Source organism: Salvelinus alpinus, chromosome 10 (genome assembly GCF_045679555.1).
Source record: "Salvelinus alpinus chromosome 10, SLU_Salpinus.1, whole genome shotgun sequence".
Taxonomy (NCBI): domain Eukaryota; kingdom Metazoa; phylum Chordata; class Actinopteri; order Salmoniformes; family Salmonidae; genus Salvelinus; species Salvelinus alpinus.
This window is the reverse complement of record NC_092095.1, coordinates 15,039,695-15,065,531: the sequence shown is the minus strand read 5'-3', so window position 1 is coordinate 15,065,531 and position 25,837 is coordinate 15,039,695. Positions and strand designations below refer to the sequence as shown.

At 43.4% G+C, this 25,837-nt stretch overlaps 1 protein-coding gene across 1 annotated transcript in view; it reads right to left on the bottom strand.

Annotated features, from left to right (window-relative positions):
• The window catches only part of LOC139531541 (catenin delta-2-like), a 571,014-nt gene that overhangs the window by 69,328 nt on the left and 475,849 nt on the right, over positions 1–25,837 (bottom strand). Inside the window, exons 17-19 of the mRNA XM_071328059.1 lie at positions 24,500–24,682; positions 20,613–20,786; positions 18,466–18,616 (exon numbers count right to left, since the gene is read on the bottom strand). Coding sequence (XP_071184160.1) covers positions 18,466–18,616; positions 20,613–20,786; positions 24,500–24,682 — 508 coding nt within the window. The remainder of the gene's footprint in view (positions 1–18,465; positions 18,617–20,612; positions 20,787–24,499; positions 24,683–25,837) is intronic.

Below are 25,837 nucleotides of genomic sequence, written 5' to 3'. Positions count from 1 at the left end.
CTCTCTCTTTCCCTCTCCTCTCTCCTTCGCTTTCTTTCTCTCTGCTCTCTTTCTCTCTCCTCTCTTTCTCTCTCCTCTCTCTCTTTATCTCTCCTCTCTCTCATCTCTCTTTCTCTCTCCTCTCTCTTTCTCTCACTCTTCTCTCCTCTCTCTCTTTCTCTCTTCTCTCTCTCTTTCTCTCTCCTCTCTCTCTCTCCTCTCTCCTTCGCTCTCTTTCTCTCTCCTCTCTTCCTCTCTCCTTCTCTCTTTCTCTCTCCTCTCTCTCTTTCTCTCTCTCTTCTCTCTCTTTCTTTCTCCTCTCTCTCTTTCTCTCTCCTCTCTCTCTCTCTCCTCTCTCCTTCCCTCTCTTTCTCTCTCCTCTCTCTCTTCTCTCTCTCTCTCTCTCCTCTCTCTCTCCTCTCTCCTTTCTCTCTCCTCTCTCTTTCTCTCTCTTTCTCTCTCCTCTCTGCTCTCTCTCTCCTCTCTCTCTTAATCTCTCATCTCTCCTCTCTCTCTTTCTCTCTCCTTTCTCTCTCCTCTCTCCTCTCTCTCATCTCTCTTTCTCTCTTTCTCTCACTCCTCTCTCCTCTCTCTCTTTCTCTCTTCTCTCTCTCTTTCTCTCTCCTCTCTCTCTTTCTCTCTCCTCTCTCCTTCGCTCTCTTTCTCTCTCCTCTCTTTCTCTCTCCTCTCTCTCCTTTCTCTCCTCTCTCTTTCTCTCTCCTTTCTCTCTCCTCTCTCCTCTCTCTCCTCTCTCTTTCTCTCTCCTCTCTATTTCTCTCTCTTTCTCCCTCCTGTCTCTCTTTCTCTCTCCCCTCTCTTTCGCTCTCCTCTCTCCTTCTATCTCCTCTCTCTCTCTCTTTCTCTCTCCTTCTCTCTCTTTCTCTATCCTCTCTTCTCTCTCTCTCTACTCTCTCCTACTCTCCTCTCTCCTTCTATCTCTTTCTCTTTCCTCTCTCCTCTCTCTCTCTTTCTCTATCCTCTATCATTCTCTCTCTTCCTCTCTCCTCTCTCTCTTTCTCTCTCCTCTATCCTTCTCTCTCTTTCTCTCTCCTCTCTCTATTTATCTCTCCTCTCTCTCTTTCCCTCTCCTTCTCTCTCTTTCTCTCTCTTTCTCTCTCCTCTCTTTCTCTCTCCTTCTCTCTCCTTCTCTCTCCTCTCTCCTCTCTTTCTCTCTCCTTCTCTCTCTCTCTGTTTCTATCTCCTTCTCTCTCTGTTTCTCTCTCCTTCTCTCTCTCTCCTTCTCTCTCTGTTTCTCTCTCCTTCTCTCTCTCTCCTTCTCTCTCTGTTTCTCTCTCCTTCTCTCTCTCTCCTCTCTCTGTTTCTCTCTCCTTCTCTCTCTCTCCTTCTCTCTCTGTTTCTCTCTCCTTCCCTCTCTCCTCTCTCTCTCTCTCTCTCTCTCCTCTCTCTCTGTTTCTCTCTCCTTCTCTCTCTCTCTTTCTTTCTCTCTTCTCTCTCTTTCTCTCTCCTCTCTCTCTTTCTCTCTCCTCTCTCTCTTTCTCTCTCCTCTCTCCTTCTCTCTCTTTCTTCCTCTCTCTCTCTCTCTTTCTCTCTCCTTCTCTCTCTCACTCCTCTCTTCTCGCTCGCTTTCTCTCTCCTCTCTCTCTCTCCTCTCTCCTTCGCTCTCTTTCTCTCTCTCTTTCTCTCTCCTCTCTCTCTTTATCTCTCCTCTCTCTCTTTCTCTCACTCCTCTCTCCTCTCTCTCTTTCTCTCTTCTCTCTCTCTTTTTCTCTCCTCTCTCTCTTTCCCTCTCCTCTCTCCTTCGCTTTCTTTCTCTCTGCTCTCTTTCTCTCTCCTCTCTTTCTCTCTCCTCTCTCTCTTTATCTCTCCTCTCTCTCATCTCTCTTTCTCTCTCCTCTCTCTTTCTCTCACTCCTCTCTCCTCTCTCTCTTTCTCTCTTCTCTCTCTCTTTCTCTCTCCTCTCTCTCTCTCCTCTCTCCTTCGCTCTCTTTCTCTCTCCTCTCTTTCTCTCTCCTTCTCTCTTTCTCTCTCCTCTCTCTCTTTCTCTCTCTCTTCTCTCTCTTTCTTTCTCCTCTCTCCCTTTCTCTCTCCTCTCTCTCTCTCTCCTCTCTCCTTCCCTCTCTTTCTCTCTCCTCTCTCTCTTTCTCTTTCTCTCTCCTCTCTCTCTTTCTCTCTCCTCTCTCTTTCTCTATCCTCTATCATTCTCTCTCTTCCTCTCTCCTCTCTCTCTTTCTCTCTCCTCTATCCTTCTCTCTCTTTCTCTCTCCTCTCTCTATTTATCTCTCCTCTCTCTCTTTCCCTCTCCTTCTCTCTCTTTCTCTCTCTTTCTCTCTCCTCTCTTTCTCTCTCCTTCTCTCTCCTTCTCTCTCCTCTCTCCTCTCTTTCTCTCTCCTTCTCTCTCTCTCTGTTTCTATCTCCTTCTCTCTCTGTTTCTCTCTCCTTCTCTCTCTCTCCTTCTCTCTCTGTTTCTCTCTCCTTCTCTCTCTCTCCTTCTCTCTCTGTTTCTCTCTCCTTCTCTCTCTCTCCTCTCTCTGTTTCTCTCTCCTTCTCTCTCTCTCCTTCTCTCTCTGTTTCTCTCTCCTTCTCTCTCTCCTCTCTCTTTCTCTCTCCTCTCTCCTTCCTCTCTCTCTCTCCTCTCTCTTTCTTTCTCTCTCCTCTCTCTTTCTCTCTCCTCTCTCTCTTTCTCTCTCCTCTCTCTCTTTCTCTCTCCTCTCTCCTTCTCTCTCTTTCTCTCCTCTCTCTCATCTCTCTTTCTCTCTCCTCTCTCTTTCTCTCACTCCTCTCTTCTCGCTCTCTTTCTCTCTCCTCTCTCTCTCTCCTCTCTCCTTCGCTCTCTTTCTCTCTCTCTTTCTCTCTCCTCTCTCTCTTTATCTCTCCTCTCTCTCTTTCTCTCACTCCTCTCTCCTCTCTCTCTTTCTCTCTTCTCTCTCTCTTTTTCTCTCCTCTCTCTCTTTCCCTCTCCTCTCTCCTTCGCTTTCTTTCTCTCTGCTCTCTTTCTCTCTCCTCTCTTTCTCTCTCCTCTCTCTCTTTATCTCTCCTCTCTCTCATCTCTCTTTCTCTCTCCTCTCTCTTTCTCTCACTCCTCTCTCCTCTCTCTCTTTCTCTCTTCTCTCTCTCTTTCTCTCTCCTCTCTCTCTCTCCTCTCTCCTTCGCTCTCTTTCTCTCTCCTCTCTTTCTCTCTCCTTCTCTCTTTCTCTCTCCTCTCTCTCTTTCTCTCTCTCTTCTCTCTCTTTCTCTCTCCTCTCTCTTTCTCTCACTCCTCTCTCCTCTCTCTCTTTCTCTCTTCTCTCTCTCTTTCTCTCTCCTCTCTCTCTCTCCTCTCTCCTTCGCTCTCTTTCTCTCTCCTCTCTTTCTCTCTCCTTCTCTCTTTCTCTCTCCTCTCTCTCTTTTCTCTCTCTTCTCTCTCTTTCTTTCTCCTCTCTCTCTTTCTCTCTCCTCTCTCTCTCTCTCCTCTCTCCTTCCCTCTCTTTCTCTCTCCTCTCTCTCTTTCTCTCCCCCCTTTTCTCTCTCCTCTCTCTCTTTCTCTCTCCTCTCTCCTTTCTCGCTCCTCTCTCTTTCTCTCTCTTTCTCTCTCCTCTCTGCTCTCTCTCTCCTCTCTCTCTTAATCTCTCATCTCTCCTCTCTCTCTTTCTCTCTCCTTTCTCTCTCCTCTCTCCTCTCTCTCATCTCTCTTTCTCTCTTTCAATTCAATTCAATTCAATTCAATTCAATTCAAGGGGCTTTATTGGCATGGGAAACATGTGTTAACATTGCCAAAGCAAGTGAGGTAGATAATATACAAAAGTGAAATAAACAATAAAAATTAACAGTAAACATTACACATACAGAAGTTTCAAAACAATAAAGACATGACAAATGTCATATTATATATATACAGTGTTGTAACAATGTACAAATGGTTAAAGCACACAAGTTAAAATAAATAAACATAAATATGGGTTGTATTTACAATGGTGTTTGTTCTTCACTGGTTGCCCTTTTCTTGTGGCAACAGGTCACAAATCTTGCTGCTGTGATGGCACACTGTGGAATTTCACCCAGTAGATATGGGAGTTTATCAAAATTGGATTTGTTTTCGAATTCTTTGTGGATCTGTGTAATCTGAGGGAAATATGTCTCTCTAATATGGTCATACATTGGGCAGGAGGTTAGGAAGTGCAGCTCAGTTTCCACCTCATTTTGTGGGCAGTGAGCACATAGCCTGTCTTCTCTTGAGAGCCATGTCTGCCTACGGCGGCCTTTCTCAATAGCAAGGCTATGCTCACTGAGTCTGTACATAGTCAAAGCTTTCCTTAAGTTTGGGTCAGTCACAGTGGTCAGGTATTCTGCCACTGTATACTCTCTGTTTAGGGCCAAATAGCATTCTAGTTTGCTCTGTTTTTTTGTTAATTCTTTCCAATGTGTCAAGTAATTATCTTTTTGTTTTCTCATGATTTGGTTGGGTCTAATTGTGCTGTTGTCCTGGGGCTCTGTGGGGTGTGTTTGTGTTTGTGAACAGAGCCCTAGGACCAGCTTGCTTAGGGGACTCTTCTCCAGGTTCATCTCTCTGTAGGTGATGGCTTTGTTATGGAAGGTTTGGGAATCGCTTCCTTTTAGGTGGTTGTAGAATTTAACGGCTCTTTTCTGGATTTTGATAATTAGTGGGTATTGGCCTAATTCTGCTCTGCATGCATTATTTGGTGTTCTACGTTGTACACGGAGGATATTTTTGCAGAATTCTGCATGCAGAGTCTCAATTTGGTGTTTGTCCCATTTTGTGAAATCTTGGTTGGTGAGCGGACCCCAGACCTCACAACCATAAAGGGCAATGGGCTCTATGACTGATTCAAGTATTTTTAGCCAGATCCTAATTGGTATGTTGAAATTTATGTTCCTTTTGATGGCATAGAATGCCCTTCTTGCCTTGTCTCTCAGATCGTTCACAGCTCTGTGGAAGCTACCTGTGGTGCTGATGTTTAGGCCGAGGTATGTATAGTTTTTTGTGTGCTCTAGGGCAACGGTGTCTAGATGGAATTTGTGGTCCTGGCGACTGGACCTTTTTTGGAACACCATTATTTTGGTCTTACTGAGATTTACTGTCAGGGCCCAGGTCTGACAGAATCTGTGCAGAAGATCTAGGTGCTGCTGTAGGCCCTCCTTGGTTGGTGACAGAAGCACCAGATCATCAGCAAACAGTAGACATTTGACTTCGGATTCTAGTAGGGTGAGACCGGGTGCTGCAGACTGTTCTAGTGCCCGCGCCAATTCGTTGATATATATGTTGAAGAGGGTGGGGCTTAAGCTGCATCCCTGTCTCACCCCACGACCCTGTGTGAAGAAATGTGTGTGTTTTTTGCCAATTTTAACCGCACACTTGTTGTTTGTGTACATGGATTTTATGATGTCGTATGTTTTACCCCCAACACCACTTTCCATCAATTTGTATAGCAGACCCTCATGCCAAATTGAGTCGAAGGCTTTTTTGAAATCAACAAAGCATGAGAAGACTTTGCCTTTGTTTTGGTTTGTTTGGTTGTCAATTAGGGTGTGTAGGGTGAATACATGGTCTGTTGTACGGTAATTTGGTAAAAAGCCAATTTGACATTTGCTCAGTACATTGTTTTCATTGAGGAAATGTACGAGTCTGCTGTTAATGATAATGCAGAGTATTTTCCCAAGGTTACTGTTGACGCATATTCCACGGTAGTTATTGGGGTCAAATTTGTCTCCACTTTTGTGGATTGGGGTGATCAGTCCTTGGTTCCAAATATTGGGGAAGATGCCAGAGCTAAGGACGATGTTAAAGAGTTTTAGTATAGCCAATTGGAATTTGTTGTCTGTATATTTGATCATTTCATTAAGGATACCATCAACACCACAGGCCTTTTTGGGTTTGTGGGTTTTTATTTTGTCCTGTAACTCATTCAAGGTAATTGGAGAATCCAATGGGTTCTGGTAGTCTTTAATAGTTGATTCTAGGATTTGTATTTGATCATGTATATGTTTTTGTTCTTTATTCTTTGTTATAGAGCCAAAAAGATTGGAGAAGTGGTTTACCCATACATCTCCATTTTGGATAGATAATTCTTCGTGTTGTTGTTTGTTTAGTGTTTTCCAATTTTCCCAGAATTGGTTAGAGTCTATGGAGTCTTCAATTACATTGAGCTGATTTCTGACGTGCTGTTCCTTCTTTTTCCGTAGTGTATTTCTGTATTGTTTTAGTGATTCGCCATAGTGAAGGCGTAGACTCAGGTTTTCCGGGTCTCTATGTTTTTGGTTGGACAGGTTCCTCAATTTATTTCTTAGATTTTTGCATTCTTTATCAAACCATTTGTCATTGTTGTTCATTTTCTTCGGTTTTCTATTTGAGATTTTTAGATTTGATAGGGAAGCTGAGAGGTCAAATATACTGTTAAGATTTTCTACTGCCAAGTTTACACCTTCACTATTGCAGTGGAACATTTTACCCAGGAAGTTGTCTAAAAGGGATTGAATTTGCTGTTGCCTAATTGTTTTTTGGTAGGTTTCCAAACTGCATTCCTTCCATCTATAGCATTTCTTAATGTTACTCAGTTCCTTTGGCTTTGATGCCTCATGATTGAGTATTGCTCTGTTCAAGTAGACTGTGATTTTGCTGTGGTCTGATAGGGGTGTCAGTGGGCTGACTGTGAACGCTCTGAGAGACTCTGGGTTGAGGTCAGTGATAAAGTAGTCTACAGTGCTACTGCCAAGAGATGAGCTATAGGTGAACCTACCATAGGAGTCCCCTCGAAGCCTACCATTGACTATGTACATACCCAGCGTGCGACAGAGCTGCAGGAGTTGTGACCCGTTTTTGTTGGTTATGTTGTCATAGTTGTGCCTAGGGGGGCATATGGGGGAGGGAATGCTGTCACCTGCAGGCAGGTGTTTGTCCCCCTGTGTGCTGAGGGTGTCAGGTTCTTGTCCAGTTCTGGCATTTAGGTCGCCACAGACTAATACATGTCCCTGGGCCTGGAAATGATTGATTTCCCCCTCCAGGATGGAGAAGCTGTCTTTATTAAAGTATGGGGATTCTAGTGGGGGGATATAGGTAGCACACAGGAGGACATTTTTCTCTGTTAAGATAATTTCCTTTTGAATTTCTAGCCAAATGTAAAATGTTCCTGTTTTGATTAATTTAATGGAGTGAGTTAGGTCTGCTCTATACCAAATTAGCATTCCCCCTGAGTCCCTTCCCTGTTTCACACCTGGTAGTTTGGTGGATGGGACTACCAGCTCTCTGTAACCTAGAGGGCAACCAGTGGGTCCGTCTCCGCTATACCATGTTTCTTGCAGGATGACAATGTCTGCATTACCGATTTCTTTGGTGAAGTCCGTGTTCCTGCTCTTTAGGCCAAAGGCAGATGACCTCAGGCCTTGGATATTCCAGGATGATATAGTGAAGGCTTTTTGTTCCATAAAGTGTCCAATGTTGTTGGCCGTGTGGTTTGGCCTCAGGCCAGTAAGTGTGAGCAGAGCCTGCTGAGCATCTGGTACATGCCGTTGGCTTGGGCGAGTGTAAGAGTGGGGGTTGGGCCTGTTTGCCCGCTCACTACCTGGGCGTATGTGTGACTTCCATGTTGATGCTCTCTTTGCGGGGGTGGGGTGCATGGGGTGGGCAGGAGTGGCATAGGTCTGATCTGAGGGGGCCTAAATGGGGTGTGGGCATGGTTGATGTGGGGGGGTGTTGATTGGTTGGGGTGGGGGTGTGGATGTGTCTGGGGGTGCTGTGGTCTGGATGTAAGTCCTCTTGGCGTGGGTCCTCTATGTGTAGGTCCACGGGGGGGTCCTGCAGGTCTTGGAGGGTGTCTCGCTGGTCTGGGTGGGGTGTCTATTGATCTGTTGCTCCTGTGTGAAGTGTTGGGGCTGCGTTTGAGAGCGATGTCCTTTAGAGTCCGGACAAAGGTGGGCACTGCTGCCTTATAGAGGTGGACCTGGTCATAGAGGCTGTTCAAGTCCAGGGTGGAGTGGTGGGCCAGGAAAACATTTGGTTTTGAGGCACAGTCACGGGAAATGCTTGCGTTTACCCGCTGTATTGTAGCAGGGTGGAAGTCTTTTCGTGGTAGCAGGGTGGAGATAACCACTTGTGCATTGGGGAAAGTAGAAGAAGCTTTTTCAATCACTCCCTTCAGTGCTGTGGCCACCCTTTCCTGCTTTGCTCTCAGGTCGTTTGTGCCTGTGTGTATTATTATGTGGCTAGGTGAGCCTAGTTTGTCCTCAGACAGAAGGTCTAGGGCGCGCTGGGTGTTTGGACACCAGAGTTTAGACACACTGTGTTTGGGAAAAAGTTTTTTTTCTTCTATATATTTCCCATTTGAGTCCATAAGGAGAACAATCTGTGTCTTGTGTTTGTTCTCAGTGGGTGTGGGGGGGTTGTCAGGAGGGCTATCAGGGTGGCTGACAGGGGGGGTGCTCAGGGGGTCACTCCTCTCTCCTCTCTCTCTTTCTCTCTTCTCTCTCTCTTTCGCTCTCCTCTCTCTCTTTCTCTCTCCTCTCTCCTTCGCTCTCTTTCTCTCTCCTCTCTTTCTCTCTCCTCGCTCTCCTTTCTCTCCTCTCTCTTTCTCTCTCCTTTCTCTCTCCTCTCTCCTCTCTCTCCTCTCTCTTTCTCTCTCCTCTCTATTTCTCTCTCTTTCTCCCTCCTGTCTCTCTTTCTCTCTCCCCTCTCTTTCGCTCTCCTCTCTCCTTCTCTCTCCTCTCTCTCTCTTTCTCTCTCCTTCTCTCTCTTTCTCTATCCTCTCTTCTCTCTCTCTACTCTCTCCTACTCTCCTCTCTCCCTCTATCTCTTTCTCTTTCCTCTCTCCTCTCTCTTTCTCTCTCCTCTATCATTCTCTCTCTTCCTCTCTCCTCTCTCTCTTTCTCTCTCCTCTATCCTTCTCTCTCTTTCTCTCTCCTCTCTCTATTTATCTCTCCTCTCTCTCTTTCCCTCTCCTTCTCTCCTTTCTCTCTCTTTCTCTCTCCTCTCTTTCTCTCTCCTTCTCTCTCCTTCTCTCTCCTCTCTCCTGTCTTTCTCTCTCCTTCTCTCTCCTTCTCTCTCCTCTCTCCGTTTCTCTCTCCTTCTCTGCATTTCTCTCTCCTTCTCTGTGTTTCTCTCTCATTCTCTCATATTCTCTCTCTTTCACTCACTCTCTCCTCTCTCTTTCTCTCTCCTGCTCTCTTTCTCTCTCCTTCTCTGTGTTTTTCTCTCCTTCTCTCTCTTTCATTCCCTCTTTTCTCTCTCTCTCTCCTCTTACCCTCTCTTACTTTCCTCTCTTCATCATCCTTCCTGATAATGATAAGCGAGGACAGTACTCCCATGGCTGTGAGAATAAAAATGTAATTGTCTGGACCAAACAGTGTTAATCTAAAATCACTACTGCTCCATCAATGCTTAACCACAACAACAACACTGCAATTCCCAATGACACACCCATTTAGCGCGGATAACACCGGACTTAACCACAACTCTGAAGTTAGTGGGGAAAAGGAGATATTCTCCAGGTAATGTTCCTAGGTAGAATAACCACAACTCTGAAGTTAGTGGGGAAAAGGAGATATTCTACAGGTAATGTTCCTAGGTAGAATAAACACAACTCTGAAGTTAGTGGGGAAAAGGAGATATTCTCCAGGTAATGTTCCTAGGTAGAATAAACACAACGGTGTTTGACAATGACGAGGAGAACCAAAAACTGTCTTAGACACATTCCGCTTGATAGATGGTTAGAATGGCTTCTACACAGTACATATGTATTATATACAATACATAGGTATTCTATACAGTACATAGGTAGTCTATACAGTACATAGGTATTCTACACAGTACATAGGTATTCTATACAGTACATAGGTATTCTATACAGTACATAGGTACTATATACAGTACATAGGTATTCTATACAGTACATAGGTATTCTATACAGTACATAGGTACTATATACAGTACATAGGTATTCTATACAGTACATAGGTATTCTATACAGTACATAGGTATTCTACACAGTACATAGGTATTCTACACAGTACATAGGTATTCTATACAGTACATAGGTATTCTATACAGTACATATGTATTCTATACAGTACATAGGTATTCTACACAGTACATAGGTATTCTACACAGTACTTAGGTATTCTATACAGTACATAGGTATTCTACACAGTACATAGGTAATCTATACAATACATAGGTATTCTATACAGTACATATGTATTCTACACAGTACATAGGTATTCTACACAGTACATAGGTATTCTATACAGTACATAGGTATTCTATACAGTACATAGGTATTCTACACAGTACATAGGTATTTTACACAGTACATAGGTACTATATACAGTACATAGGTATTCTATACAGTACATAGGTATTCTACACAGTACATAGGTAATCTATACAATACATAGGTATTCTATACAGTACATAGGTATTCTACACAGTACATAGGTATTCTACACAGTACATAGGTATTCTATACAGTACATAGGTATTCTATACAGTACATAGGTATTCTACACAGTACATAGGTATTCTATACAGTACATACGTATTATATACAGTACATAGGTATTCTGCACAGTACATATGTAATTTATACAATACATAGGTATTCTACACAATACATAGGTATTCTACACAGTACATAGGTATTCTACACAGTACATAGGTATTCTATACAGTACATATGTATTCTATACAGTACATAGGTATTATATACAATACATAGGTATTCTATACAGTACATAGGTATTCTATACAGTACATAGGTATTCTACACAGTACATAGGTATTATATACAGTACATAGGTATTATATACAGTACATAGGTATTCTATACAGTACATAGGTATTCTATACAATACATAGGTATTCTATACAGTACATAGGTATTCTATACAGTACATAGGTATTCTATACAGTACATAGGTACTATATACAATACATAGGTATTCTACACAGTACATAGGTATTATATACAATACATAGGTATTCTACACAGTACATAGGTATTATATACAGTACATAGGTATTCTATACAGTACATAGGTACTATATACAGTACATAGGTATTCTATACAGTACATAGGTATTATATACAGTACATAGGTATTATATACAATACATAGGTATTATATACAATACATAGGTATTATATACATAGGTATTATATACAGTACATAGGTATTATATACAGTACATAGGTATTATATACAGTACATAGGTATTCTATACAGTACATAGGTATTATATACAGTACATAGGTATTCTATACAGTACATAGGTATTATATACAGTACATAGGTATTATATACAGTACATAGGAATTCTATACAGTACATAGGTATTCTATACAATACATAGGTATTCTATACAGTACATAGGTACTATATACAGTACATAGGTATTCTATACAGTACATATGTTTTATACACAGTACATAGGTACTATATACAATACATATGTATTCTACACAGTACATAGGTACTATATACAGTACATAGGTATTCTACACAGTACATAGGTACTATATACAGTACATAGGTATTCTACACAGTACATAGGTACTATATACAATACATAGGTATTCTATACAGTACATAGGTACTATATACAGTACATAGGTATTCTACACAGTACATAGGTACTATATACAGTACATAGGTATTCTACACAGTACATAGGTACTATATACAATACATAGATATTCTATACAGTACATAGGTACTATATACAATACATAGGTATTCTATACAGTACATAGGTACTATATACAGTACATAGGTATTCTACACAGTACATAGGTACTATATACAATACATAGGTATTCTGTACAGTACATAGGTACTATATACAATACATAGGTATTCTATACAGTACATAGGTACTATATACAGTACATAGGTATTCTACACAGTACATAGGTACTATATACAGTACATAGGTATTCTACACAGTACATAGGTACTATATACAATACATAGGTACTATATACAGTACATAGGTATTCTACACAGTACATAGGTACTATATACAGTACATAGGTATTCTACACAGTACATAGGTACTATATACAATACATAGGTACTATATACAGTACATAGGTATTCTACACAGTACATAGGTACTATATACAATACATAGGTACTATATACAGTACATAGGTATTCTACACAGTACATAGGTACTATATACAGTACATAGGTATTCTACACAGTACATAGGTACTATATACAATACATAGGTACTATATACAGTACATAGGTATTCTACACAGTACATAGGTACTATATACAGTACATAGGTATTCTACACAGTACATAGGTACTATATACAATACATAGGTACTATATACAGTACATAGGTATTCTACACAGTACATAGGTACTATATACAGTACATAGGTATTCTACACAGTACATAGGTACTATATACAATACATAGGTACTATATACAGTACATAGGTATTCTACACAGTACATAGGTACTATATACAATACATAGGTACTATATACAGTACATAGGTATTCTACACAGTACATAGGTACTATATACAGTACATAGGTATTCTACACAGTACATAGGTACTATATACAATACATAGGTACTATATACAGTACATAGGTATTCTACACAGTACATAGGTACTATATACAGTACATAGGTATTCTACACAGTACATAGGTACTATATACAATACATAGGTACTATATACAGTACATAGGTATTCTACACAGTACATAGGTACTATATACAATACATAGGTACTATATACAGTACATAGGTATTCTACACAGTACATAGGTACTATATACAATACATAGGTACTATATACAGTACATAGGTATTCTACACAGTACATAGGTACTATATACAGTACATAGGTATTCTACACAGTACATAGGTACTATATACAATACATAGGTACTATATACAGTACATAGGTATTCTACACAGTACATAGGTATTCTATACAGTACATAGGTATTCTCTGTGCTACCCGTTGCTATTACTTTTTCATACATGCTCATATCCCACTCCAGTCCAGGACCTCCCCCTCCCGGATTCTTCCCCTGCGGGATCGTCTGAGACCATCCAACCGGACAGCTGATGAAACAGTGGGTTTGCACAACTGAAGAATGTCTGCACAAACACTGGAGAAGTGTGCTCTTCACGGATGAATCCTGATTTTAACTGTACTGGGCAGATTGCAGACAGCCTAGCGTGTATGGCGTCGTGTGGGCGAGCTCACAATGTCAACATTGTGAACAGAGTGCAACATAGTGGCGGTGGGGTTATGGTATGGGTAGGTATAAGCTACAGACAACAAACACAATTGCATTTTATTGATGGCAATTTGAAAGAACAGAGATACTTTGACAAGATCCTGAGGCCCGTTGCCGTGCCATTCATCCGCCTCCATCAGCTCGTGTTTCAGCATGATAATGCACGGCCCCGTGTCGCAAGGATCTGCTGAAAATGTCCCACTTCTTCCATGGCCTGCATTCTCACCAGACGCGTCACCCAATGACCATGTTTGGGATGTTCTAAATTGACGTGTACGACAGCGTGTTCCAGTTCCCGCCAATATCCGGAAACTTTGCACAGCCATTGAAGAGGAGTGGGACAACATTCTACAGGCCGCAATCAACAGCCTGATCAACTCTATGTGAAGGAGATGTGTCGTGCTGCATGAGGCAAATGGTGGTCACACCAGATACTGACTGGTTTTCTGATCCACACCCCTACGTTTTTTTAAGGTATGTGTGACCAACAGGATCTGTGTTCCCAGTCATGTGACATCCATAGAATAGTGACTAATGAATTCATTTCAATTGACTGATTTCCTCATGAACAGTAACTCAGTAACATCTTTTGAAATGGTTGCATGTTGCTTTTTCCCTTCATTATAGAACATGGTATTTATACTGTAGACTTTGTTTCTGTTTAACTATAACAATCTTAATGAAACTCATGTCACATTTAAACATCTATGCTTTATCTCCTGTGGTTCTCACATATAAACTCAACCACACCCATAGAGCTATCAATCTCTCTCTCTCTCTCTCTCTCTCTCTCTCTCTCTCTCTCTCTCTCTCTCTCTCTCTCTCTCTCTCTCTCTCTCTCTCTCTCTCTCTCTCTCTCTCTCTCTCTCTCTCTCTCTCTCTCTCTCTCTCTCTCTCTCTCCAATTCAATTTCAATTCAAGGGGCTTTATTGGCATGGGAAACATGTGTTAACATTGCCAAAGCAAGTGAGGTAGATATTATACAAAAGTGAAATAAACAATACAAATTAACAGTAAACATTACACATACAGAAGTTTCAAAACAATAAAGACATTACAAATGTTATATTATATATATATACAGTGTTGTAACAATGTACAAATGGTTAAAGCACACAAGTTAAAATAAATAAACATAAATATGGGTTGTATTTACAATGGTGTTTGTTCTTCACTGGTTGCCCTTTTCTTGTGGCAACAGGTCACAAATCTTGCTGCTGTGATGGCACACTGTGGTATTTCACCCAGTAGATATGGGAGTTTATCAAAATTGGATTTGTTTTCGAATTCTTTGTGGCTCCGTGTAATCTGAGGGAAATATGTGTCTCTAATATGGTCATACATTTGTCAGGATGCTGAGTCTGTACATAATCAAAGCTTTCCTTAAGTTTGGGTCAGTCGCAGTGGTCAGGTATTCTGCCACTGTGTACACTTGGGCCAAATAGCATTCTAGTTAGCTCTGTTTTTTTTGGTAATTTCTTTCAATGTGTCAAGTAATTCTCTTTTTTTTCTCATGATTTAGTTGGGTCTAACTCTCTCTCTCTCTCCTTCTCTCTCCCCCCTCTCTCTCTGTATCTCTTTCTCTCTTCCTCCCCACTCCCCCTCTCTCCCTCTCTCTCTCTTCCTCCCCACTCCCCCTCTCTCCGGTTCAATGGAATGACTCTGCAAGGCCAATATGAGCCGTAGGTTAACAGTGTTATACAGCCGAGCTGAAGTGTATTCAAACTACCCACTCAACAAATTGAAATAGATTTTCTTGTGAAATTGCAATTGATGACATTATTCAGCCTGGTGTCTCTCACGGTGCACAGACCAAAACATGGTGTCTTTCTGTTAAAACTACAATCTGGGTTATGGCTTCTACCATCACATTTAACACACTGCAAAGAGTAGGTAAAGATTGTAACTGATCAGATTGTATTCATCCCCGTAATGATTATGGTTAGAATTGGTTGTAGAGTACTGATTCTAGATCTGTGGTTCTGGAAAATGCCTCCATTGACCATATCTGCACTGTGCCAAAGAGCTCACTATTGACCCGTAGGTTCCAAAGAAGACAACCATAGTCACCAACAGACTACCAAGCATAGCAACTATCAGAATGCCAACCATAGTCACCAACAGAATACCAAGCATAGCAACTATCAGAATGCCAACCATAGTCACCAACAGACTACCAAGCATAGCAACTATCAGAATGCCAACCATAGTCACCAACAGAATACCAAGCATAGCAACTATCAGAATGCCAACCATAGTCACCAACAGAATACCAAGCATAGCAACTATCAGAATGCCAACCATAGTCACCAACAGAATACCAAGCATAGCAACTATCAGAATGCCAACCATAGTCACCAACAGAATACCAAGCATAGCAACTATCAGAATGCCAACCATAGTCACCAACAGAATACCAAGCATAGCAACTATCAGAATGCCAACCATAGTCACCAACAGAATACCAAGCATAGCAACTATCAGAATGCCAACCATAGTCACCAACAGAATACCAAGCATAGCAACTATCAGAATGCCAACCATAGTCACCAACAGACTACCAAGCATAGCAACTATCAGAATGCCAACCATAGTCACCAACAGAATACCAAGCATAGCAACTATCAGAATGCCAACCATAGTCACCAACAGAATACCAAGCATAGCAACTATCAGAATGCCAACCATAGTCACCAACAGACTACCAAGCATAGCAACTATCAGAATGCCAGGCTTAGCAATAGCAACCATTGGAATTTCTAGCTAAGTAACAATGGGTGTTCCTGGCCAATCACCAGCCTTGGTTGATAATTCCCAGGGGCTCTGGAAGACAACCAGCTGAGACAATGGGGAGGGGGGGTTACCATGGACACCAGATAGCACACCGGGAAGCTCAGATGTTAAGAGAGAGATCAATGGGGAGGGGGGGTTACCATGGAAACCAGATAGCACACCGGGAAGCCCAGATGTTAAGAGAGAGATCAATGGGGAGGGGGGGGTTACCATGGACACCAGATAGCACACCGGGAAGCCCAGATGTTAAGAGAGAGATCAATGGGCTGTCACTGAAAAAGCACCTATGCAGCACACACACACACACACAGAAAATCCCAAACACACAAAGGCAGTGTTAATGAGAGGCTGAGCTCCGTCTCTCAGTGCTGAGGTTGACTTGTGAGGCCTGTACAATGGGACTAGCAGACCGCCATTAGCCGTGTGCTTCACATTCACCATCAGTCTGTGTTTCAAAGTCCATCTGACTCCTTTGATCTGTTTCATTTACAGCCACCACTGAAGAATCCTCTACTGCAGTCACTCAGATATACTGACAACCCAGAGGTGGCCAGAGCTGCTGCACTGTGAAGTGTATGTGTGTGTGTATGTGTGTATGTGTATGTGTGTGTGTGTGTGTGTGTGTGTGTGTGTGTGTGTGTGTGTGTGTATGTATGTATGTATGTATGTATGTATGTATGTATGTATGTATGTACAGTGGGGAGAACAAGTATTTGATACACTGCCGATTTTGCAGGTTTTCCTACTTACAAAGCATATAGAGGTCTGTAATTTTTATCATAGGTACACTTCAACTGTGAGAGACGGAATCTAAAACAAAAATCCAGAAAATCACATTGTATGATTTTTAAGTAATTAATTAGCATTTTATTGCATGACATAAGTATTTGATACATCAGAAAAGCAGAACTTAATATTTGGTACAGAAACCTTTGTTTGCAATTACAGAGATCATATGTTTCCTGTAGTTCTTGACCAGGTTTGTACACACTGCAGCAGGGATTTTGGCCCACTCCTCCATACAGACCTTCTCCAGATCCTTCAGGTTTCGGGGCTGTCGCTGGGCAATACGGACTTTCAGCTCCCTCCAAAGATTTTCTATTGGGTTCAGGTCTGGAGACTGGCTAGGCCACTCCGGGACCTTGAGATGCTTCTTACGGAGCCACTCCTTAGTTGCCCTGGCTGTGTGTTTCGGGTCGTTGTCATGCTGGAAGACCCAGCCATGACCCATCTTCAATGCTCTTACTTAGGGAAGGAGGTTGTTGGCCAAGATCTCGCGATACAGGGCCCCATCCATCCTCCCCTCAATACGGTGCAGTCGTCCTGTCCCCTTTGCAGAAAAGCATCCCCAAAGAATGATGTTTCCACCTCCATGCTTCACGGTTGGGATGGTGTTCTTGGGGTTGTACTCATCCTTCTTCTTCCTCCAAACACGGCGAGTGGAGTTTAGACCAAAAAACTCAATTTTTGTCTCATCAGACCACATGACCTTCTCCCATTCCTCCTCTGGATAATCCAGATGGTCATTGGCAAACTTCAGACGGTCCTGGACATGCGCTGGCTTGAGCAGAGGGACCTTGCGTGCACTGCAGGATTTTAATCCATGACGGCGTAGTGTGTTACTATTGGTTTTCTTTGAGACTGTGGTCCCAGCTCTCTTCAGGTCATTGACCAGGTCCTGCCGTGTAGTTCTGGGCTGATCCCTCACCTTCCTCATGATCATTGATGCCCCACGAGGTGAGATCTTGCATGGAGCCCCAGACCGAGGGTGATTGACCGTCATCTTGAACTTCTTCCATTTTCTAATAATTGCGCCAACAGTTGTTGCCTTCTCACCAAGCTGCTTGCCTATTGTCCTGTAGCCCATCCCAGCCTTGTGCAGGTCTACAATTTGATCCCTGATGTCCTTACACAGCTCTCTGGTCTTGGCCATTGTGGAGAGGTTGGAGTCTGTTTGATTGAGTGTGTGGACAGGTGTCTTTTATACAGGTAACGAGTTCAAACAGGTGCAGTTAATACAGGTAATGAGTGGAGAACAGGAGGGCTTCTTAAAGAAAAACGAACAGGTCTGTGAGAGCCGGAATTCTTACTGGTTGGTAGGTGATCAAATACTTATGTCATGCAATAAAATGCAAATTAATTACTTAAAAATCATACAATGTGATTTTCTGGATTTTTGTTTTAGATTCCGTCTCTCACAGTTGAAGTGTACCTATGATAAAAATTACAGACCTCTACATGCTTTGTAAGTAGGAAAACCTGCAAAATCGGCAGTGTATCAAATACTTGTTCTCCCCACTGTATGTATGTGTGTGTGTGTGTGTGTGTGTGTGTGTGTGTGTGTGTGTGTGTGTGTGTGTGTGTGTGTGTGTGTGTGTGTGTGTGTGTGTGTGTGTGTGTGTGTGTGTGTGTGTGTGTGTGTGTGTGTGTGTGTGTGTGTGTGTGTGTGTGTGTTTGTGTGTGTGTGTGTCTTACCTATCAGTTCTTTGTTTCTGACGTCCAGGGCCATATTCCTGAGCGCGGTGGCCACGGCACACACCACACGGTCATTGTCTATCCTCAACAACTCCACCAGGATAGGAAGACCCTTCTCCTTACGCACCGCTGCCCGGATATACACTGACCACTGGAGAGAGATGAGAGGGGGAAGAGTTAGACTGACGGACCACTGGAGTGAGACGAGAGGTGGAAGAGTTAGACTGACGGACCACTGGAGAGAGATGGGAGGGGGAAGAGTTAGACTGACGGACCACTGGAGAGAGACGAGAGGGGGAAGAGTTAGACTGACGGACCACTGGAGAGAGATGAGAGGGGGAAGAGTTAGACTGACGGACCACTGGAGAGAGACGAGAGGGGGAAGAGTTAGACTGACGGACCACTGGAGAGAGATGAGAGGGGGAAGAGTTAGACTGACGGACCACTGGAGAGAGATGAGAGGGGGAAGAGTTAGACTGACGGACCACTGGAGAGAGATGAGAGGGGGACGAGTTAGACTGACGGACCACTGGAGAGAGATGAGAGGGGGAAGAGTTAGACTGACGGAACACTGGAGAGAGACGAGAGAGGGGGAAGAGTTAGACTGACGGACCACTGGAGAGAGACGAGAGACGGGGAGGAGTTAGACTGACGGACCACTGGAGAGAGATGAGAGGGGGAAGAGTTAGACTGACGGACCACTGGAGAGAGACGAGAGAGGGGGAGGAGTTAGACTGACGGACTACTGGAGAGGGAGGAGAGGGGGAAGAGTTAGACTGACGGACCACTGGAGAGAGACGAGAGAGGGGGAAGAGTTAGACTGACGGACCACTGGAGAGAGATGAGAGGGGGAAGAGTTAGACTGACGGAACACTGGAGAGAGACGAGAGAGGGGGAGGAGTTAGACTGACGGACCACTGGAGAGAGATGAGAGGGGGAAGAGTTAGACTGACGGACCACTGGAGAGAGACGAGAGAGGGGGAGGAATTAGACTGACGGACCACTGGAGAGAGATGAGAGGGGGAAGAGTTAGACTGACGGACCACTGGAGAGAGATGAGAGGGGGAAGAGTTAGACTGACGGACCACTGGAGAGAGATGAGAGGGGGAAGAGTTAGACTGATGGACCACTGGAGAGAGACGAGAGAGGGGGAGGAGTTAGACTGACGTACCACTGGAGAGGGAGGAGAGGGGGAAGAGTTAGACTGACGGACCACTGGAGAGAGATGAGGAAGTGTTACACTAACGGACCACTAGAGAGGGAGGAGAGGGGGAAGATTTAGACTGACGGACCACTGGAGAGGGGGAAGAGTTAGACTGACGGACCACTAGAGAGGGAGGAGAGAGTGGGAGGAGTTAGATTGACTGACCAACAACAAGAGATAGAGGGGGATGAGTTAGACTGACAGAGCACTGGAGAGACACGGGGGAAGAATTACACTAACGGATCCACAACTAGTGTGAGAGAGAGAGCGAGAGAAAGGGAAGGATTAGACTGACAAACAGGAGGGGGAATAGTAAGACAGATGCACCACTGGAGAGAGAGGGGAAGAGTTAGACTGATGCACCACTGGAGAGAGAGGGGGAAGAGTTAGACTGATGCACCACTGGAGAGAGAGGGGGAAGAGTTAGACTGATGCACCACTGGAGAGAGAGGATGAACACTTAGACTGATGCACCACTGGAGAGAGAGGGGGAAGAGTTAGACTGATGCACCACTGGAGAGAGAGGAGGAACACTTAGACTGATGCACCACTGGAGAGAGAGGGGGAATAGTTAGACTGATGCACCACTGGAGAGAGGGGGAAGAGTTAGACTGATGCACCACTGGAGAGAGAGGGGGGAGAGTTAGACTGATGCACCACTGGAGAGAGAGGGGGAAGAGTTAGACTGATGCACCACTGGAGAGAGAGGGGGAAGAGTTAGACTGATGCACCACTGGAGAGAGAGGGGGAAGAGTTAGACTGATGCACCACTGGAGAGAGAGGGGGAAGAGTTAGACTGATGCACCACTGGAGAGAGAGGGGGGAGAGTTAGACTGATGCACCACTGGAGAGAGAGAGGGGGGGGCATTTAAGAGTGACAGACAGGAGAGGGAAGCCTGACTCCCCTCTGCAAAGAGAACAGGAGACTAATGGAGCACCATACCTTCCAGGTGCCTGCAGCCAGGTTCTGCAGCGCTCCAGCCGCCCCCTCCAGTGTATCAGAGTTGGAGCACTCTGACAGCAGGGTGAGGTAGGGCTTCACTATGGACGGGTGCCATAACATCTGGACCCCTTTAGGAGGGTCAGCTGAGTCTGGGAGAGGACCTACACCGTCCCACTGGAGGAGAGGGGAGAGAGGTTGTGGGGGTAAGGAATGATGATGATAGAAAAAGGGAGATAAAGATAGGGAAGGAGAGAGCGAGGTCAACAATCATACCATGATGTACATCCCGTAAAGTACTCTTTCTCCACAGCTATTTCAGTGGCGTTCATAAGCAATGTATATGTTTCCCCACTTCTGTAGGCAGCACACCCTCCTAGCAACAGACTCTATATGCTATAGATAGACAACTTTTCTCTTTGATCAAACAATCAAAGATGTCCCCTTTTTATGTTTTCAGCAGAACTCTGCCATAGTTCCCTACATCTTCACAAGTGGAGGCTCTACAGGCAGGATGCATGTTCTATAGATTATCATCCCCCTAGAGGTTTTATGATAGAAGATCTTCAAAACAGAAATACAACTGAAGCAGGAAAGAGAATACGCCCTAACATTTCTGAAAATGGTGAAAACTTTTTGGAGACATTTTGTGTTTTTCACTGTTTACAACTACTGTAGAGTGAATGAGAGTTGAACTGTTGGGACAAAGCCTTCATTTCTTGTGAGGAACAGACAATTGGTTCTTGGGAAGGCATCTGAGTGAATTGTTAAGCAGCAGTAGTGATTGGAGTGTGTTGGAGGAAAGAAAAGTTTGAAAAACATATAGCAAATAGAAATGAAAACTGGATGGTGTTCAGAGATAGATGGGAGGGGTTGAGTGGAGCTTAAGGATGGGACAAAAAAAACTAACAAAAGATAACTATTGTAAAATATACTGTGTCTGTAAAATGTATATAGATGTTTAAGCTGGAAGTAGAAGGCCAAGTGTTAATGTTTATTAGTTTACTCCAGTTGGGGGAGGGGTGGTAGGGTTAGGAGAAAATAATAAAGGGAAATATATTAAAATATATATATATACAGTATATATAATTGTATATACAGTCCCAGTCAAAGGTTTGGACACACCTACTCATTCAAGGGTTTTTGTTTACTTTACTATTTTATACATTGTAGAATAATAGTGAAGACATCAAAACTATGAAATAACACATATGGAATCATGTAGTAACCAAAAAAGTGTTAAACAAATCAAAATATGTTTTAGATTTTAGATTCTTCAAAGTAGCCACCCTTTGCCTTGATGACAGCTTTGCACATTCTTGGTTTTCTCTCAACCAGCACCATGTGTGCCTTGTTAAAAGTTCATTTGTGGAATTTCTTTCCTTCTTAATGCGTTTGAGCCAATCAGTTGTGTTGTGACAAGGTAGTGTTGGTGTACAGATGATATCCCTATTTGGCAAATGACCAAGTCCATATTATGGCAAGAGCAGCTCAAATAAGCAAAGAGAAACGACAGTCCAGTTTCTTCAACAGCAGTCGCAAAACCATCAAGAGCTATTATTAAACTGGCTCTCATGAGGACCGCCACAGGAAAGGAAGACCCAGAGTTACTTCTGCTGCAGAGGATAAGTTCATTAGAGTTACCAGCCTCAGAAATTGCATCCCAAGTAAATGCTTCACCGAGTTCAAGTAACAGACACATCTCAACATCAACTGTTCAGGGGAGACTGTGTGAATCAGGCCTTCATGGTCGAATTGTTGCAAAGAAACCACTACTAAAGGACACCAATAAGAAGAAGAGACTTGCTTGGGCCAAGAAACATGCAGAGTAGGTGAACGGATGATCTCCGCATCGTGGCTCCCACCGTGAAGCATGGTGGAGGAGGTGTGATGGTGTGGAGGTGCTTTGCTGGTGACACTGTCAGTGGTTTCTTTAGAATCCAAGGCACACTTAACCAGCATGGCTACCACAGCATTCTGCAGCGATATGCCATCCCATCTGGTTTGCACTTAGTGGGACTATCATTTGTTTTTCAACAGGACAATGAACCAACACACCTCCAGGCAGTGTAAGGGCTAATTGACCAAGAAGGAGAGTGATGGAGTGCTGCATCAGATGACCTGGCCACCAGAATCACCCGACCTCAACCCAATTGAGATGGTGTGGGATGAGTTGGACCGCAGAGTGAAGGAAAAGCAGCCAACAACTGCTCAGCATATTTGGGAACTCCTTCAAGACTGTTGGAAAAGCATTCCAGGTGAAGCTGGTTGAGAGAATGCCAAGAGTGTGCAAAGCTGTTATCAAGGCAAAGGGTGGCTACTTTGATTTCTTAAAAACGTTTTTGCTTACTACATGATTCCATATGTGTTATTTCATAGTTTTGATGTCTTCACTATTATTCTACAATGTAGAAAATAGTACAAATAAAGAAAAACCCTTGAATGAGTAGGCGTCTCCAAACTTTTGACTGGTACTGTATATTTACAAAAGAAATGTGGAGGATTGGAAATGATGCAGACAATTACACTGATGGAAGCCACAATCTATCTGCAGTATTAAAGCTGACCCCCCCCCCCCCCCCACACACACACAAAAAATAGAACAAATAAAGGTTTGAACCAACAGAAAAAGAGAGACACAAGTTTACACATACTAAAATAGTTTAGGATCTTTTAATGTTCTCTGTTTGAATCTTTTGATTTGATTCCCTTAAGAACATTCCTGCAGTGAACAAGTGATATGGCTTGGAGGAAGCTGTCTGCACTGTCTGTCTGCACTGTCTGCCTGTACTGTCTGTCTGCACTGTCTTTCTGCACTGTCTGCCTGTACTGTCTGTCAGTCTGCACTGTCTTTCTGCACTGTCTGCCTGTACTGTCTGTCAGTCTGTCTGCACTGTATGTCTGTCAGTCTGCACTGTCTGTCTGCACTGTCTGCCTGTACAGTCTGTCAGTCTGCACTGTCTGTCTGCACTGTATGTCTGTCTGTCTGCACTGTATGTCTGTCTGCACTGTATGTCTGCACTGGCTGTCTGCCTGGACTGCCTGTCTGTCTGCCTGGACTGTCTGTCTTTCTGCACTGTCTGTGTTGTGTAACATGGTTGGTTATTCTTCCACTTAAGAAATATCAATTTTTTTATGTATTCCAATTGGTTTGTTGAATGGTTACAGATTGGGAGAGATCGCCATTGTCAATTCTTCCGGATAATTATATACAGGTGGTAGGGGCACGTTCCAAAGCACTTTGTTCTAATATCAACATACGAACACGTTTATTATGCACATATGTGTGTCTGCACTGTGTGATAGTCTCTCTCTCTCTCTCTCTCTCTCTCTCTCTCTCTCTCTCTCTCTCTCTCTCTCTCTCTCTCTCTCTCTCTCTCTCTCTCTCTCTCTCTCTCTCTCTCTCTCTCTCTCTCTCGTCCCACCTGATGCATCTCTCTCTCTCTCTCTCTGTGTGTATAACGTCCCACCTGATGCATCTCTCTCTTTCTCTGTGTATAACGTCCCACCTGATACCTCTCTCTCTCTCTCTCTCTCTCTCTCTCTCTCTCTCTCTCTCTCTCTCTCTCTCTCTCTCTCTCTCTCTCTCTCTCTCTCTCTCTGTGTATAACGTCCCACCTGATACCTCTCTCTCTCTCTCTCTCTCTCTCTCTCTCTCTCTCTCTGTGTATAACGTCCCACCTGATACCTCTCTCTCTCTCTCTCTCTCTCTCTCTCTCTCTGTGTATAACGTCCCACCTGATACCTCCCTCTCTCTCTCTCTCTCTCTCTCTCTCTCTCTCTCTCTCTCTCTGTGTATAACGTCCCACCTGATACCTCTCTCTCTCTCTCTCTCTCTGTGTATAACGTCCCACCTGATACCTCTCTCTCTCTCTGTATAACTTCCTCACCTGGTCCTGTCCCTTCTTCTTCTTCTTCTTCTTGCCCCAGCAGCCTGAGGTCTCTCCGTCACGTCCGTTGGCATCACACAGGAGACCGTCTAGCTCCTCTGAACCCAGCTGTTGGCCCTGGGACGTCTCCGCTGCCAGTCGGTAGGACAGGTTACGCAGGATACACACACAGTTCTCTATGGTCTACAGGAGAGGCAGAGGAGCTAGAACATTTATCCTACAAATGAGCTAACTTCACACACAAATATAACTTCCCACAAGAGCTAACTTCCCACACAAATATATCTTCCCACAAGATCTAACTTCCCACACAAATATAACTTCCCACAAGAGCTAACTTCCCACACAAATATAACTTCCCACAAGAGCTAACTTCCCACACAAATATAACTTCCCACAAGAGCTAACTTCCCACACAAATATAACTTCCCACAAGAGCTAACTTCCCACACAAATATAACTTCCCACAAGAGCTAACTTCCCACACAAATATAACTTCCCACAAGAGCTAACTTCCCACACAAATATAACTTCCCACAAGAGCTAACTTCCCACACAAATATAACTTCCCACAAGAGCTAACTTCCCACCTTGCCAAAATGTGTGTGTGTGTGTGTGTGTGTGTGAAGGGGCATTTAAAAGGAAGAGTGCCCAATTCCATCCATGAATCGTGATGTACTCTAACTTTTAAATGATATTAAAGAAATTCTTTCAAATGAGGAATAATGACTGAGCCCGAAGCATCATATCAAGCTCCATTTAACATGGTGTCAGAAGAGGACACATCCGAAACAGCAGAGGGGTGTGTGTGTGTGTGTGTGTGTGTGTGTGTGTGTGTGTGTGTGTGTGTGTGTGTGTGTGTGTGTGTGTGTGTGTGTGTGTGTGTGTGTGTGTGTGTGTGTGTGTGTGTGTGTGTGTGTGTGTGTGTGCGTGTGCATCTGTGAAGTATCACTCATAAACGTGGCGTATGGGAGGAATATGGAAAGTAAACCACTTGGAAATAACGAAGAAAAATCCTGAATCATCTCAGACGACTCTGTCTGTTTTATAGAAGAGTCTCTCAGACTGATAATTTACACAAAAAACAACAATGAATGTAATTGAACATAATACTCTGACTGACTAAATGCTTTCAACGACATTGCAGACGTAATACAGACACCAAGTCGCTTCAACTAGATCCAATAAGAACAGACCTTGGGCCTGATCTGTTAGAACTGTTAGAGGAGTCAAGAAGAGAGTTACTTTCCTCTGAAAACATCACAGGTAAACAACTCCAGAGGTAAACAACAGGTAAACAACTCCAGAGGTAAACAACAGGTTAACAACTCCACAGCT